General features: G+C 49.8%; 1 protein-coding gene across 1 annotated transcript in view; it reads right to left on the bottom strand.

Moving 5' to 3' along the window:
- The window catches only part of LOC140348333 (calcitonin gene-related peptide type 1 receptor-like), a 29,821-nt gene extending 19,740 nt beyond the window's left edge, over positions 1 to 10,081 (bottom strand). Inside the window, exons 1-7 of the mRNA XM_072434331.1 lie at positions 10,000 to 10,081; positions 6,813 to 6,963; positions 5,966 to 6,076; positions 4,629 to 4,741; positions 3,409 to 3,500; positions 1,890 to 2,016; positions 53 to 206 (exon numbers count right to left, since the gene is read on the bottom strand). Of these exons, the coding sequence (XP_072290432.1) occupies positions 53 to 206; positions 1,890 to 2,016; positions 3,409 to 3,500; positions 4,629 to 4,741; positions 5,966 to 6,076; positions 6,813 to 6,963; positions 10,000 to 10,059 (808 nt within the window). The 5' untranslated portion in view covers positions 10,060 to 10,081. The remainder of the gene's footprint in view (positions 1 to 52; positions 207 to 1,889; positions 2,017 to 3,408; positions 3,501 to 4,628; positions 4,742 to 5,965; positions 6,077 to 6,812; positions 6,964 to 9,999) is intronic.
- Positions 10,082 to 18,881: the final 8,800 nt, after the last annotated feature.

Here is an 18,881-nt window from a genome sequence, read left to right as displayed (position 1 = left end):
CGTCTCACCCCATCCCAGCAGGTAGTACCAGGACAGGTGTAAAGCGTCTCACCCCATCCCAGCAGGTAGTACCAGAACAGGTGCTGCTTCTCGGCGAACACGGCCACGACGATCAGCGTGTGAAGGTAAATTCCCTCGCACAACATCCAGAAGTAGTTACAGCCGAACAGGTACAAGTGGATGAACTGCGACACTTTACAGCTCGTCTGCGAATCAAGGAGATCAGGAACGTCAGTGTATGAACACCCACAACGCCCAACACAACGCCCAACACAACGCCCAACACAACGCTCAACACAACCCCCAACACAACCCCCAACACAATCCCCAACACGCACAACGCCCAACACGCCCAACACCCAACACGCACACCGCCCAACACGCACAACGCCCAACACGCACAAGGCCCAACACGCACAACGCCCAACACGCACAACGCCCAACACGCACAACGCCCAACACGCACAACACCCAACACGCACAAGGCCCAACACGCACAACGCCCAACACGCACAACGCCCAACACGCACAACACCCAACACGCACAACGCCCAACACGCACAACGCCCAACACGCACAACGGCCAACACGCACAACGCCCAACACAACGCCCAACACAACGCCCAACACGCACAACGCCCAACACGCACAAGGCCCAACACGCACAAGGCCCAACACGCACAACACCCAACACGCACAACGCCCAACACGCACAACGCCCAACACAACGCCCAACACAACGCCCAACACAACGCCCAACACAACGCTCAACACAACCCCCAACACAATCCCCAACACAATCCCCAACACGCACAACGCCCAACACGCCCAACACCCAACACGCACACCGCCCAACACGCACAACGCCCAACACGCACAAGGCCCAACACGCACAACGCCCAACACACACAACGCCCAACACGCACAACGCCCAACACGCACAAGGCCCAACACGCACAACGCCCAACACGCAACACGCACAACGCCCAACACGCACAACGCCCAACACAACGCCCAACACGCACAACGCCCAACACGCACAAGGCCCAACACGCACAAGGCCCAACACGCACAACACCCAACACGCACAAGGCCCAACACGCACAACGCCCAACACGCACAACGCCCAACACGCACAACGCCCAACACGCACAACGCCCAACACGCACAAGGCCCAACACGCACAACGCCCAACACGCACAACGCCCAACACGCACAAGGCCCAACACGCACAACGCCCAACACGCACAACGCCCAACACGCACAACGCCCAACACGCACAACACCCAACACGCACAAGGCCCAACACGCACAACGCCCAACACGCACAACGCCCAACACGCACAACGCCCAACACGCACAAGGCCCAACACGCACAACACCCAACACGCACAACGCCCAACACGCACAAGGCCCAACACGCACAAGGCCCAACACGCACAACGCCCAACACGCACAACGCCCAACACGCACAACACCAAACACGCACAAGGCCCAACACGCACAACACCCAACACGCACAACGCCCAACACGCACAACGCCCAACACAACGCCCAACACGCACAACGCCCAACACGCACAAGGCCCAACACGCACAACACCCAACACGCACAACGCCCAACACGCACAACACCCAACACGCACAAGGCCCAACACGCACAACGCCCAACACGCACAACGCCCAACACGCACAACGCCCAACACGCACAACGCCCAACACAACGCTTACAACAAGCTAATTAACGGACTTTAACAAACTGATAAATCAAAAGACTTCCGTCTTCATTCTTTAAATATCTTGTTTTGTTTTGTTTCTATGTAAAACAAAACTGAAAACATTAAAGAAAATGTGTTCTGACAGAAGAAGCTCCATAATGAGGGTTCTTACCGGGTTCCTCTGCACCAGCTCCTGGTTGTTGGCCACAGCCGTGAGCCAGATGATGGTGATGATGGAGTTTAGGACGAAGGAGAAGAAGAGGTTTTTATGGAGCGTGATCCTCTGACAGCTCAGACTCCTGCACCAGAGAACCACAAATATAATGTACGTGTGCACATGAAAGCCCACTCTCTTCCTTCCTTTTTTGCTCCCATTTATTTTCTGGCTCCCCCTTCTCTGCTTCACTTTTGAGCATTTGAAATGGTCATGAGAAGAGCTTCTACGGATGTCTTCATTCCTCTTGATGGCTCAGGGCCTCTTCATCTCTGCCCAATGAAATCTCAGATAGGTGCACATTCGCTTTGCATTATATAAAATCTGTAGGGGGCGCTGTTGCGCCAAATGTATTTATTTCACTTCAAGTAGGTTTAGCGCAAAGAGTTTAACATCTGATTCTAATTTGACGCAATTCAGACTTTATCTGCGCAAACGGCAGAAATGTTAAATTTGGGAGATTTCTGAAATTCTTGCTACAGTTTGAGGCTTCACTGCACAGAGACCGTGACAGGGTCAATGAAGAAGAAGAAGAAGAAGAAGAAGAAGAAGAAGAAGAAGAAGAAGAAGAAGAAGAAGAAGAAGAAGAAGAAGAAGAAGAAGAAGAAGAAGAAGAAGAAGAAGAAGAAGAAGAAGAAGAAGAAGAAGAAGAAGAAGAAGAAGAAGAAGAAGAAGAAGAAGAAGAAGAAGAAGAAGAAGAACTCATGGTGTGGGTCCCTGGTCACTGACGGGTACTTTCGTTAATTTTGAGTGGGCTCCGCCCACTTTGTGTTTATATGAACGGAACATGCAAGAGATGGAACATGTTCGTGAGATACTTAGGGCAAATGAGCGCTTTATAAGGGGATGATCCATGTGAATCGCTTGTGCGCACTTTTGCACGGGCTTCGCCCCTTTACAGAGGTAATGTTCCCTTTTCCTACTACTAATTAGTCTGCACGGGGCGTGCATGAGTGAAGAGTGTTAGTGAGTGTTTGGAAGTGGGAGAGCGATTCGAGCTCAATTTCGTGCGCACTATGTGCGCGCTTTCGCAGTCGGCCTGACGGAACTAATAGGCCTCGGGCCTAATAATAATAATAATAATGATTACATTAAATACAATAAATACAAAAATACATTTGTAATTTTTAAGATAAATAAGTAAAATAAATAAAATAAATAAAATAAATAAAATAAATAAAATAAATAAAATAAATAAAATAAATAAAATAAATAAAATAAAATAAATAAAATAAATAAAATAAATAAAATAGATAAGATAAATAAAATATATAAACAGTCTTGCAGAACAATTTCATTTTTTGTTAGATAAAAAAAATTGATATTTTGCCATTTGCAGAATTCATTCTCTTACATAAGTTTTTCTGATTCAATAACTGTGCCAGCTCAAATTGCATTTTCCACACGATTGTGATCAAATTGGGACTTTCCAGATTATAAAAATAGCCATAAATGATTGCGTGAGAGAGAAACGGACTTGAAGTGGAAGAAGATTCCCAGCGAGACGAAGAGCGACGTGAGCGAGAGGCCGTGTCCAATCAGAGCCAGGTAGAAGAGGTTCATCGCCGTCTGAAAGAGAAAACACTCAGACATTTATATAATTGCTTTATTGCCGCTTTATTACCGCTTTATTATTGATTAAATTCAGAGGGAACTTTGTCCAGTTAATTAAAAGGCACAGGTCATTAGAAGCTTGAGCAATGAACTTTGAACTCAAATCTATATTTCTGTAACTGTTCTTTGAGTCGTAATGTTTCTCAGAGCTCGTTCTCCAAAGCCGTTTTAAACTATAAACCGCAAATAAACTTCAGAATCTTACACTGGACAGTCCACTTTTCGAGTAAAACTACAGTAAAATGTCCAGCTCTCACTGTAAATGTTACACTGACCTTTTTAAATCCTCATGAATGAACTTGTTTAGCAGAAGCAGGCCGCGCAGCGTTAAAGGCCATTCTGTGCACACTAACGAGACACGTGTCCCCTGGGGGCCGATGAAGCGTGCACTGGATCACGTCCACTTTGGCCTGAACACGGCAAACGGCACTTAAGAGATTTAATCATGAATTTGAGTCAAACTGAATGTATGCCGTTCTGCAAAAGGCTCCAGTGACACAAGAAATGTATCGATGGTCATGTGACTGGACAAAGTACTCCACTACAAATACCTGGGCATCTGGATCGATGGTAAACTCTCCTCCAACAAACACGCACAAGAGAAAATCATCTTAAAACCAGATTGTCTGGTTCTGGAGGAATAAAAAGTGTATTCCTCTTAATTCACTGAAGTATATTGTTTGTCTATGAAGCTCTCATTGGGATTGTGCCTGATTATTTAACACGTTTGCTGAACTATCACTAAGTATTCTCCACTTGAGATCTCAAATTTCAAAACTCATGTTTATTTTACAGTCAGAGTCAACACAGAGCCGGGACAAAAAGGCCTTCAGCGACTGAGGAAGGAAAACACAGAGTAAAACAATATCTAGTGTTTGTTTTAATGTGTATTTTGTATTCGACAGAGCACTCACTTCTCTGATTGGATTTCACCCGTATAAATAAATGATAAATATATGTTTTCCCTTCAGATATGGACTCATTGCACCCTGTAAAGTTTGGTGTAATATTTGTACTGTGTTTCCTCCCTCTCAGTCGGGACAGCGTGTGTGCTGAGCCTGATTTGAGTGCGTTTCCTCTCACCACTCGCCCCTCGGAGGTGTGCTCGTTGCATCTGGTGTAGTTGGTCCACGTCCGGTTGCTCTCTGGATGGAGGAACCACTGCCCACCGTCAGAGCAGATCTTTGACACCATCTCTGCAACGGCATCATTAAACGCAGCGTAAACATTTCATTTACTCGTGCCAGAAAGAGGGCGGGGACTAGCTGAAGAGGGCGGGACTAGCTGAAGAGGGCGGGACGAGCTGAAGAGGGCGGGACGAGCTGAAGAGGGCGGGACGAGCTGACGAGGGCAGGACGGGCTGAAGAGGGCGGGACAGACTGAAGAGGGCGGGACGAGCTGGACAGGGCGTGGCGAGCTGAAGAGGGCGGGACGAGCTGACGAGGGGGAGAGGAGCTGAAGAGGGCGGGACGAGCTGAAGAGGGCGGGACGAGCTGACAAGGGCGGGAAGAGCTGAAGAGGACGGGACGAGCTGAAGAGGGCAGGACGGGCTGAATAGGGCGGGACGGGCTGAAGAGGGCGGGACAAGCTGAAGAGGGCAGGACGGGCTGAATAGGGCGGGACGGGCTGAAGAGGGCGGGACAAGCTGAAGAGGGCGGGACGAGCTGACGAGGGGGAGAGGAGCTGATGAGGGCGGGACGAGTTGGAGAGGGTGTGGCGAACTGAAGAGGGCAGGACAAGCTGAAGAGGGCGTGGCGAGCTGAAGAGGGCGGGACAAGCTGAAGAGGGCGTGGCGAGCTGAAGAGGGCGGGACGAGCTGACGAGGGAGGAACAAGCTGACCAGGGCGGGACGAGCTGAAGAGGGCGGGACGAGCTGAAGAGGGCGGGACGAGACGAAACCTAGCGACCCCGACGACCTTCATCAGGTCCGATTGGGTTTAAACCACTGAAAACGACCAAGAACCAGTGAAAACAACCCAAAAACTACTGAAAACCACTGAAAAAGACCCAAGAACCAATGCAAATGACCCAAAACCACTGAAAATGACCCAAAACCACTGAAAACCATCATCGTTGCAACGATAAATACTTAGTAAACAAATCAACATTTGGGGCGACCAAGACGCCAAAGACCGATTCATCGATGAAACGAGTAAACAAACAGCGGTCTGCGGCCCCAGTCGATCAGCCGAGTGATTTAAACGTTTACATTCGTTGGCGTGTTGCGTTGGCGTGTTTCGTTGGCGTGTTACGTTGGCGTGTTGCGTTGGCGTGTTACGTTGGCGTGTTGCGTTGGCGTGTTGCGTTGGCGTGTTTCGTTGGCGTGTTACGTTGGCGTGTTACGTTGGCGTGTTTCGTTGGCGTGTTACTTTGGCGTGTTTCGTTGACCGGCTTAAACTCGTTAGTGTGTGTATTTTTACCCGAGGGGTCAAAGTCCTGGAAGTAGTCGGGACAGTGCTGCTCCGCGATCACGCCGGCCCTGGTGTCGTCCCAGCACAGCCAGCCGTCCCACGTCCGGTTACACATCGAGTCTGCCACAAACACAAACACACGGCTTTTAGGTTCTGAGCTAAAGAGCACTGGACTGAAAATGTAAAAAATAAATAGAGTATACTAATAATTAAGAAAACTGGCACAGATTCTGGAGATATCGTTAATATACAGAAGAAACAGCACAGGTCCGAGTATACTTCCTTGTGGGGTTCCGATATTGAAGACGAGATTGTTAATATACAGAAGATACAGTAATATCCAGTTTTATTCTGCACATAAACTGCAGACCTGTCATTTACATGTACAACAGGTACAAATACACCAAATAAAGTCAAAACTAGCACGTCACATAAAGGTCCTGCACCCGCCCTGTCGTGTGTACCCACCCTCACCCACCCTGTCGTGTGTACCCGCACCTGCCCTGTCGTGTGTACCCGCACCTGCCCTGTCGTGTGTACCCGCATCCGCCCTGTCGTGTGTACCCGCACCCGCTCTGTCGTGTGTACCCGCACCCGCCCTGTCGTGTGTACCCGCACCCGCCCTGTCGTGTGTACCCGCACCCGCTCTGTCGTGTGTACCCGCACCCGCCCTGTCGTGTGTACCCGCACCCGCCCTGTCGTGTGTACCCGCACCCGCCCTGTCGTGTGTACCCGCACCCGCCCTGTCGTGTGTACCCACCCGCACCTGCCCTGTCGTGTGTACCCGCCCTGTCGTGTGTACCCGCACCCGCCCTGTCGTGTGTACACGCACCCGCCCTGTCGTGTGTAAACGCACCCGCCCGGTCGTCCGCGGCGTCCTTCAGGATCTTCTGGTAACACTCGAACTGCGCCGTGACGATCTTGTTCCGGGTCAGGCCCATGTCGTGGTAGACGTTGGTCGGGTGCTGCTGCGTCTCGTTCACCTCGGGACTCGCCTCGGCCGAAAACTGCAACCACAACCACACAGGATCAACGACACGGGATCAACGACATGGGATCAACGACACGGGATCAACGACACGGGATCAACGACATGGGATCAACGACACGGGATCAACGACACGGGATCAACGACACGGGATCTACGACCCGGGATCTACGACCCGGGATCTACGACACGAGATCGACGACACGGGATCGACCACACGGGATCGACCACACGGGATCAATGACACGGAATAAACGACACGGGATCAACCACACGGGATCAACGACATGGGATCAACGACACGGGATCAACGACACGGGATCAACGACACGGGATCTACGACCCGGGATCTACGACCCGGGATCTACGACACGAGATCGACGACACGGGATCGACCACACGGGATCGACCACACGGGATCAATGACACGGAATAAACGACACGGGATCAACCACACGGGATCGACCACACGGGATCAATGACACGGAATAAACGACACGGGATCAACCACACGGGATCGACCACACGGGATCGACCACACGGGATCGAGGGTGCGGGATCGACGACACACGGGATCGACGACACGGGATCGACGACACGGGATCGACGACACGGGATCGACGACACACGGGATAGACGACACACAGGATAGACGACACGGGATCGACGACACGGGATCGAGGACACACGGGATCGACGACACACGGGATAGACGACACACAGGATAGACGACACGGGATCGACGACACACGGGATAGACGACACACAGGATAGACGACACGGGATCGACGACACGGGATCGACGACACACGGGATTAATGCCGTGGGATCGACGACACGGGATCAACGACACACGGGATCAACCACACGGGATCGAGGGTGCGAGATCGATGACACGGGATCAACGACACACGGGATAGACGACACGGGATCGACGACACGGGATCGACGACACGGGATCGACGACACACGGGATAGACGACACGGGATCGACGACATGGGATCGACGACACACGGGAACGACGACACACGGGATAGACGACACACAGGATAGACGACACGGGATCGACGACACACGGGATAGACGACACACAGGATAGACGACACGGGATCGACGACATGGGATCGACGACACACGGGATCGACGACACACGGGATAGACGACACACAGGATAGACGACACGGGATCGACGACATGGGATCGACGACACACGGGATCGACGACACACGGGATAGACGACACACAGGATAGACGACACGGGATCGACGACACGGGATCGACGACACACGGGATTGATGGCGTGGGATCGACGACACGGGATCAACGACACGGGATAGACGACACGGGATCGACGACACGGGATCGACGACACGGGATCGACGACACACGGGATAGACGACACACGGGATAGACGACACACAGGATAGACGACACGGGATCGACGACACGGGATCAACGACACACGGGATCGACGACACACGGGATAGACGACACACAGGATAGACGACACGGGATCGACGACACACGGGATCGACGACACACGGGATCGACGACACACGGGATAGACGACACACAGGATAGACGACACGGGATCGACGACACACGGGATCGACGACACACGGGATAGACGACACACAGGATAGACGACACGGGATAGACGACACACGGGATCGACGACACACGGGATAGACGACACACAGGATAGACGACACGGGATCGACGACACACGGGATAGACGACACGGGATCGACGACACACGGGATTGATGGCGTGGGATCGACGACACGGGATCAACGACACGGGATGGACGACACAGGATCGACGACACACGGGATCGACGACACACGGGATAGACGGCACACGGGATCGACGACACGGGATCGACGACACGGGATCGACGACACACGGGATTGATGGCGTGGGATCGACGACACGGGATCAACGACACGGGATCGATGACACGGGGTCGACGACACGGGATCGACGACACACGGGATCGACGACACACAGGATAGACGACACGGGATCGACGACATGGGATCGACGACACACGGGATAGACGACACACAGGATAGACGACACGGGATCGACGACACGGGATCGACGACACACGGGATCAACCACACGGGATCGAGGGTGCGAGATCGATGACACGGGATCAACGACACACGGGATAGACGACACGGGATCGACGACACGGGATCGACGACACGGGATCGACGACACACGGGATAGACGACACACAGGATAGACGACACGGGATCGACGACATGGGATCGACGACACACGGGATCGACGACACACGGGATAGACGACACACAGGATAGACGACACGGGATCGACGACACACGGGATAGACGACACACAGGATAGACGACACGGGATCGACGACATGGGATCGACGACACACGGGATCGACGACACAAGGGATAGACGACACACAGGATAGACGACACGGGATCGACGACACGGGATCGACGACACACGGGATTGATGGCGTGGGATCGACGACACGGGATCAACGACACGGGATAGACGACACGGGATCGACGACACGGGATCGACGACACGGGATCGACGACACACGGGATAGACGACACACGGGATAGACGACACACAGGATAGACGACACGGGATCGACGACACGGGATCAACGACACACGGGATCGACGACACACGGGATAGACGACACACAGGATAGACGACACGGGATCGACGACACACGGGATAGACGACACGGGATCGACGACACACGGGATTGATGGCGTGGGATCGACGACACGGGATCAACGACACGGGATGGACGACACAGGATCGACGACACACGGGATCGACGACACACGGGATAGACGGCACACGGGATCGACGGCACACGGGATCGACGACACGGGATCGACGACACGGGATCGACGACACACGGGATTGATGGCGTGGGATCGACGACACGGGATCAACGACACGGGATCGATGACACGGGGTCGACGACACGGGATGGACGACACACGGGATGGACGACACACGGGATGGACGTGGACGGAGAACATGCGCTCGTACCTGTGTGAAGCTGCAGAGTAGCAGCAGCGTGGTGACCCAGCTGCCCATCAGCGCCGCCATTTTGTGTCAAGACGAGACCGAGATCTGGGAAAACAAAACAGAAGCACTTTTCAAACCCCGTGAACGGTTTTCACTCATCAAGAGGCTTCAGTTCGGAGCATTATCCAACCTGGAGCTTCAGGTTTAACCATGTTTAGTGCCGTTGTGTCAAAACCATGAAGTATCTGAGCCAGAGTTCAGAGATAAGAACAAAACCAGCTGTAAATACTGTGTTCGTCTGTAAGAGGCGGATCTGACACTCACTCGACTCCTTTTCTGCCAAAAAGATCCTCAATATTACAAACAAAACGGTCCAAATATTATAAATCCCTACATTTGTAAACAGGACTAAACCAGGACTAAACCAGGTCTAAACTAGGTCTAAACCAGGTCTAAACCAGGACTAAACCAGGTCTAAACCAGGTCTAAACTAGGACTAAACAGGACTAAACCAGGTCTAAACCAGGACTAAACCAGGTCTAAACAAGGTCTAAACCAGGTCTAAACCAGGTCTAAACTAGGTCTAAACCAGGTCTAAACCAGGTCTAAACCAGGACTAAACCAGGACTAAACCAGGTCTAAACCAGGACTAAACCAGGACTAAACAGGACTAAACCAGGTCTAAACCAGGACTAAACCAGGACTAAACCAGGTCTAAACCAGGACTAAACCAGGTCTAAACCAGGTCTAAACCAGGTCTAAACCAGGACTAAACCAGGTCTAAACTAGGTCTAAACCAGGTCTAAACCAGGACTAAACCAGGTCTAAACCAGGTCTAAACTAGGACTAAACAGGACTAAACCAGGTCTAAACCAGGACTAAACCAGGTCTAAACCAGGACTAAACCAGGTCTAAACTAGGTCTAAACCAGGACTAAACCAGGTCTAAACCAGGTCTAAACTAGGACTAAACCAGGACTAAACCAGGACTAAACCAGGACTAAACCAGGTCTAAACTAGGTCTAAACCAGGACTAAACCAGGACTAAACAGGACTAAACCAGGACTAAACCAGGTCTAAACCAGGACTAAACCAGGTCTAAACCAGGTCTAAACCAGGACTAAACCAGGTCAAAACCAGGACTAAACCAGGTCTAAACCAGGTCTAAACTAGGACTAAACCAGGACTAAACTAGGTCTAAACCAGGACTAAACCAGGACTAAACCAGGTCTAAACAAGGTCTAAACCAGGTCTAAACCAGGTCTAAACTAGGTCTAAACCAGGTCTAAACCAGGACTAAACCAGGTCTAAACCAGGTCTAAACCAGGTCTAAACCAGGACTAAACCAGGACTAAACCAGGACTAAACCAGGTCTAAACCAGGACTAAACCAGGACTAAACCAGGTCTAAACTATGTCTAAGCCAGGACTAAACCAGGTCTAAACCAGGTCTAAACTAGGTCTAAACCAGGACTAAACCAGGACTAAACTAGGTCTAAACCAGGACTAAACCAGGTCTAAACCAGGACTAAACCAGGTCTAAACCAGGTCTAAACCAGGACTAAACCAGGTCTAAACCAGGTCTAAACCAGGTCTAAACCAGGACTAAACAGGACTAGACCAGGTCTAAACCAGGACTAAACCAGGACTAAACAGGTCTAAACCAGGTCTAAACCAGGACTAAACCAGGTCTAAACCAGGTCTAAACCAGGACTAAACCAGGTCTAAACCAGGACTAAACCAGGTCTAAACCAGGTCTAAACTAGGACTAAACCAGGACTAAACCAGGTCTAAACTAGGTCTAAACCAGGACTAAACCAGGACTAAACAGGACTAAACAGGACTAAACCAGGTCTAAACTAGGACTAAACCAGGACTAAACTAGGTCTAAACTATGTCTAAGCCAGGACTAAACCAGGTCTAAACTAGGTCTAAACCAGGACTAAACCAGGTCTAAACCAGGACTAAACCAGGTCTAAACCAGGAATAAACCAGGTCTAAACCAGGTCTAAACCAGGACTAAACCAGGACTAAACCAGGTCTAAACCAGGTCTAAACCAGGTCTAAACCAGGACTAAACCAGGTCTAAACCAGGACTAAACCAGGTCTAAACCAGGTCTAAACTAGGACTAAACAGGACTAAACCAGGTCTAAACCAGGTCTAAACTAGGTCTAAACCAGGACTAAACCAGGTCTAAACCAGGACTAAACCAGGTCTAAACTAGGTCTAAACCAGGACTAAACCAGGTCTAAACCAGGACTAAACCAGGTCTAAACCAGGTCTAAACTAGGACTAAACCAGGACTAAACCAGGACTAAACTAGGTCTAAACCAGGACTAAACCAGGACTAAACAGGACTAAACCAGGACTAAACCAGGTCTAAACCAGGACTAAACCAGGTCTAAACCAGGTCTAAACCAGGACTAAACCAGGTCTAAACCAGGACTAAACCAGGTCTAAACCAGGTCTAAACTAGGACTAAACCAGGACTAAACCAGGTCTAAACTAGGTCTAAACCAGGACTAAACCAGGACTAAACCAGGTCTAAACTAGGTCTAAACCAGGACTAAACCAGGTCTAAACCAGGACTAAACCAGGTCTAAACCAGGACTAAACCAGATCTAAACCAGGTCTAAACCAGGACTAAACCAGGTCTAAACCAGGTCTAAACCAGGACTAAACCAGGTCTAAACTAGGTCTAAACCAGGACTAAACCAGGTCTAAACCAGGACTAAACCAGGTCTAAACCAGGACTAAACCAGGTCTAAACCAGGTCTAAACCAGGACTAAACCAGGTCTAAACCAGGTCTAAACCAGGACTAAACCAGGTCTAAACCAGGACTAAACCAGGTCTAAACCAGGTCTAAACTAGGACTAAAAAGGACTAAACCAGGTCTAAACCAGGACTAAACCAGGTCTAAACCAGGACTAAACCAGGTCTAAACCAGGTCTAAACTAGGACTAAACAGGACTAAACCAGGTCTAAACCAGGACTAAACCAGGTCTAAACAAGGTCTAAACCAGGTCTAAACCAGGTCTAAACTAGGTCTAAACCAGGTCTAAACCAGGACTAAACCAGGACTAAACAGGACTAAACCAGGTCTAAACCAGGACTAAACCAGGACTAAACCAGGTCTAAACCAGGACTAAACCAGGTCTAAACCAGGTCTAAACCAGGTCTAAACCAGGACTAAACCAGGTCTAAACTAGGTCTAAACCAGGTCTAAACCAGGACTAAACCAGGTCTAAACCAGGTCTAAACTAGGACTAAACAGGACTAAACCAGGTCTAAACCAGGACTAAACCAGGTCTAAACCAGGACTAAACCAGGTCTAAACTAGGTCTAAACCAGGACTAAACCAGGTCTAAACCAGGTCTAAACTAGGACTAAACCAGGACTAAACCAGGACTAAACCAGGACTAAACCAGGTCTAAACTAGGTCTAAACCAGGACTAAACCAGGACTAAACAGGACTAAACCAGGACTAAACCAGGTCTAAACCAGGACTAAACCAGGTCTAAACCAGGTCTAAACCAGGACTAAACCAGGTCTAAACCAGGACTAAACCAGGTCTAAACCAGGTCTAAACTAGGACTAAACCAGGACTAAACTAGGTCTAAACCAGGACTAAACCAGGACTAAACCAGGTCTAAACAAGGTCTAAACCAGGTCTAAACCAGGTCTAAACTAGGTCTAAACCAGGTCTAAACCAGGACTAAACCAGGTCTAAACCAGGTCTAAACCAGGTCTAAACCAGGACTAAACCAGGACTAAACCAGGACTAAACCAGGTCTAAACCAGGACTAAACCAGGACTAAACCAGGTCTAAACTATGTCTAAGCCAGGACTAAACCAGGTCTAAACCAGGTCTAAACTAGGTCTAAACCAGGACTAAACCAGGACTAAACTAGGTCTAAACCAGGACTAAACCAGGTCTAAACCAGGACTAAACCAGGTCTAAACCAGGTCTAAACCAGGACTAAACCAGGTCTAAACCAGGTCTAAACCAGGTCTAAACCAGGACTAAACAGGACTAGACCAGGTCTAAACCAGGACTAAACCAGGACTAAACAGGTCTAAACCAGGTCTAAACCAGGACTAAACCAGGTCTAAACCAGGTCTAAACCAGGACTAAACCAGGTCTAAACCAGGACTAAACCAGGTCTAAACCAGGTCTAAACTAGGACTAAACCAGGACTAAACCAGGTCTAAACTAGGTCTAAACCAGGACTAAACCAGGACTAAACAGGACTAAACAGGACTAAACCAGGTCTAAACTAGGACTAAACCAGGACTAAACTAGGTCTAAACTATGTCTAAGCCAGGACTAAACCAGGTCTAAACTAGGTCTAAACCAGGACTAAACCAGGTCTAAACCAGGACTAAACCAGGTCTAAACCAGGAATAAACCAGGTCCGAATCAGGTCTAAACCAGGTCTAAACCAGGACTAAACCAGGTCTAAACCAGGTCTAAACCAGGACTAAACCAGGACTAAACCAGGACTAAACCAGGTCTAAACTAGGTCTAAACCAGGACTAAACCAGGACTAAACAGGACTAAACCAGGTCTAAACAAGGTCTAAACCAGGACTAAACCAGGTCTAAACCAGGTCTAAACCAGGTCTAAACCAAGACTAAACCAGGTCTAAACCAGGACTAAACCAGGACTAAACCAGGACTAAACCAGATCCAAACCAGATCCAAACCAGGTCTAAACCAGGACTAAACCAGGCTAAAATGTACAGAGGTGTGAAATATTATCACAAATGTTGTTTCCGTGGTTTATTTTTTGGTCTTTTCTCGTTTGTCGGAGCTCGTTATCTTCAGCAGGAAACGACCGTCACAAAGATTCACGAGCGCCACACGCTTCAGCCGCGAACGCAAGAGGTGAAACACGAGTTCACCAACCGCCACCGACCAACCACAGGGGGCGGGGCTATTTATAGAGACCACAGGGGGGAGAGTATTTCTACTATTACTACTACTACTAAAAGTACCTCAGTCGTCTCTTCACTGGAGCCAAAGGAAACGCCAGAGAATCAGAGTTTAAACGCTTAAAGTGTAAGAAGAGAACAAGTGCAGAAAAGAGAGGAAGAAGGAGAGAAGAGGTGGAGGAAGAGAGAGAGAGGGACATCAGGGAGTTTAAGAAAAGAGAGGAAGAAGGAGAGAAGAGGTGGAGGAAGAGAGGAAACACGGCAAATCATGAATAAAACTTGGCCTTTTTAAACTTTTTTTGTAGATTTGTTACTTTTACTTTTTACTGGAGGATAACGTGACAAGGAGAGAGCGAGACGGGAGAGACATTCGGCCCTTTGAGAACCTGACCTGCTTCTCAAAACGTTGAAGGTCAATCTGAACTTCCTCTTTAAATGCGGAGCGTCGGCTGCTAGCTAAACGCCTCAGTGAACGGAGACGCTAATTAGCATTTCTGTTAGCGACTAATGCTAATGCAGCACCTGAAACTGAACAACATGTGCCTAAACCAGGCCTAAACCAGGTCTAAACCAGGACTAAACCAGGTCTAAACCAGGACTAAACCAGGACTAAACCAGGTCTAAACCAGGCCTAAACCAGGTCTAAACCAGGACTAAACCAGGTCTAAACCAGGACTAAACCAGGACTAAACCAGGTCTAAACCAGGACTAAACCAGGTCCAAACCAGGTCTAAACCAGGACTAAACCAGGACTAAACCAGGCTTAAACCAGGTCTAAACCAGGTCTAAACCAGGACTAAACCAGGACTAAACCAGGACTAAACCAGGACTAAACCAGGCTTAAACCAGGTCTAAACCAGGTCTAAACCAGGACTAAACCAGGACTAAACCAGGTCTAAACCAGGACTAAACCAGGCCTAAAACAGGTCTAAACCAGGTCTAAACCAGGTCTAAACCAGGTCTAAACCAGGACTAAACCAGGACTAAACCAGGTCTAAACCAGGACTAAACCAGGTCTAAACCAGGTCTAAACCAGGACTAAACCAGGACTAAACCAGGTCTAAACCAGGACTAAACCAGGTCTAAACCAGGTCTAAACCAGGACTAAACCAGGACTAAACCAGGACTAAACCAGGACTAAACCAGGCTTAAACCAGGTCTAAACCAGGTCTAAACCAGGACTAAACCAGGACTAAACCAGGTCTAAACCAGGACTAAACCAGGCCTAAAACAGGTCTAAACCAGGTCTAAACCAGGTCTAAACCAGGTCTAAACCAGGACTAAACCAGGACTAAACCAGGTCTAAACCAGGACTAAACCAGGCCTAAAACAGGTCTAAACCAGGACTAAACCAGGTCTAAACCTCTCGGGGACACGCTCCAGGGACGCCACTCCGGGGACACGGCTGATAAAACACGCAGGCGGAGATGACTTTGTGTGGAGGCAGAATCTAATCTCGGAGGTCGTGGAGTCGTGAGGTTACCGGGGCGACAACTGACATTTAATTAGACCCGAACAAGCGGCACGTTCACCACAACACGCGGCGAATCATACAGCAAACATGGCATTTTCCGGGACGGCGGTTCAGAGCCGAGGGCAGCAGGGGGCGCCGTTACACATCCGCGGCAAACGGAAGGAATTACTCGGATCAGAAAAGGTCGTGTCGCCAAAGTGCTACGGGGGAACAACTAAGACTCTTCTTTATCGGTGCATCGTCCATTAAAGGTGCTCCACAGCCACGTTTCCACTGGTTCACTTTGGAGCAGATCGGCTCAGTCCAAAAGTGTTTCCAGAGTCAAAGCGAAGCGTCTGGAGGGCAAAAAGCAGATGGAAACACAAAAGAATGACTTGACCTCGTGCTAAAGCGCTGTGTTTCCACTGATGCTAACTCAAACGTCGAGCCTTAGCAACACAAAGCTAGCAAAGTGCGTTAGCATCAGCCGTTTCCTCCGCACGGCACTCGCTTTGTCAAGAGCCACAATCTGATATTTCCAGGTCATAATGCGTCTGACATGATCCATTAGACAAAAAGGTGCAATGCAGTTGGAGTACGTGGATAATACGGACAAAAATAAAGTAACAATATATTAAGGAGGATTTCTGAATTAGTTTCAAGAGAAATTCCCCCAAATATACGGTTAGTTTTATATTTGTAGGAACTTTCTGTACGTTGTTTGGTCGAAGTATCACGTGCAGGACTTTCACTCACTCTTTATACCAGAGGTGTTCCAACTATGGCCCCGGGGCCTGATGCGGACGCCAAACTGGCCCTGATGAACATGAGCAACAAGCATGAGCTCTAATCCATCACATCCTCAATAAAAGAGCTGCACAAAGTATCGATGGAAACACCAACGAACGTCACATTTAAAACAGAATTACACTGCGGCCGATCGGAGACGTGTCGGCCGTTCATCGGTTTGATGCGTTCTTAGAATTGGTACAGTCCATCGCGGATGATGTTTCACGAGAACATGAGAACGCACGAGAACGCACGAGAACGCAAGAGAACGCACGAGAACGCAAGAGAACGCAAGAGAACGCACAAGAACGCACGAGAACGCACGAGAACGCAAGAGAACGCACGAGAACGCAAGAGAACGCAAGAGAACGCACAAGAACGCACGAGAACGCACGAGAACGCAAGAGAACGCACGAGAACGCACGAGAACGCAAGAGAACGCACGAGAACGCACGAGAACGCACGAGAACGCACGAGAACGCACGAGAACGCACGAGAACGCACAAGAACGCAAGAGAACGCACAAGAACGCACAAGAACGCAAGAGAACGCACAAGAACGCACGAGAACGCAAGAGAACGCACGAGAACGCACGAGAACGCACGAGAACGCAAGAGAACGCAAGAGAACGCACAAGAACGCACGAGAACGCACGAGAACGCAAGAGAACGCACGAGAACGCAAGAGAACGCACAAGAACGCAAGAGAACGCACAAGAACGCACGAGAACGCACGAGAACGCAAGAGAACGCACGAGAACGCACGAGAACGCAAGAGAACGCACAAGAACGCACGAGAACGCACGAGAACGCAAGAGAACGCACGAGAACGCACGAGAACGCACGAGAACGCACAAGAACGCACGAGAACGCACGAGAACGCACAAGAACGCACAAGAACGCACAAGAACGCAAGAGAACGCACAAGAACGCACAAGAACGCAAGAGAACGCACAAGAACGCACAAGAACGCAAGAGAACGCACGAGCACGCACAAGAACGCAAGAGAACGCAAGAGAACGCACAAGAACGCACAAGAACGCACAAGAACGCAAGAGAACGCACGAGAACGCACGAGAACGCACAAGAACGCAAGAGAACGCAAGAGAAAGCACAAGAACGTAAGAGAACGCACAAGAACGCAAGAGAACGCACAAGAACGCACAAGAACGCAAGAGAACGCACAAGAACGCACAAGAACGCAAGAGAACGCACAAGAACGCAAGAGAACGCACAAGAACGCACAAGAACGCACGAGAACGCACGAGAACGCAAGAGAACGCACAAGAACGCAAGAGAACGCAAGAGAACGCACAAGAACGCACGAGAACGCACGAGAACGCAAGAGAACGCACGAGAACGCACGAGAACGCAAGAGAACGCACAAGAACGCACGAGAACGCACGAGAACGCACGAGAACGCACAAGAACGCAAGAGAACGCACAAGAACGCACAAGAACGCACAAGAACGCACAAGAACGCAAGAGAACGCACGAGAACGCAAGAGAACGCAAGAGAACGCACAAGAACGCACGAGAACGCACGAGAACGCAAGAGAACGCAAGAGAACGCACAAGAACGCACGAGAACGCACGAGAACGCAAGAGAACGCAAGAGAACGCACAAGAACGCACGAGAACGCACGAGAACGCAAGAGAACGCACGAGAACGCACGAGAACGCAAGAGAACGCGCGAGAACGCACGAGAACGCACGAGAACGCACGAG

This window comes from Eucyclogobius newberryi, unplaced genomic scaffold (genome assembly GCF_026437365.1).
Source record: "Eucyclogobius newberryi isolate DKJ021-1_F unplaced genomic scaffold, fEucNew1.0.hap1 SCAF_67, whole genome shotgun sequence".
NCBI classification, from domain to species: domain Eukaryota; kingdom Metazoa; phylum Chordata; class Actinopteri; order Gobiiformes; family Gobiidae; genus Eucyclogobius; species Eucyclogobius newberryi.
This window is presented reverse-complemented; position numbering and strand designations above follow the sequence as displayed.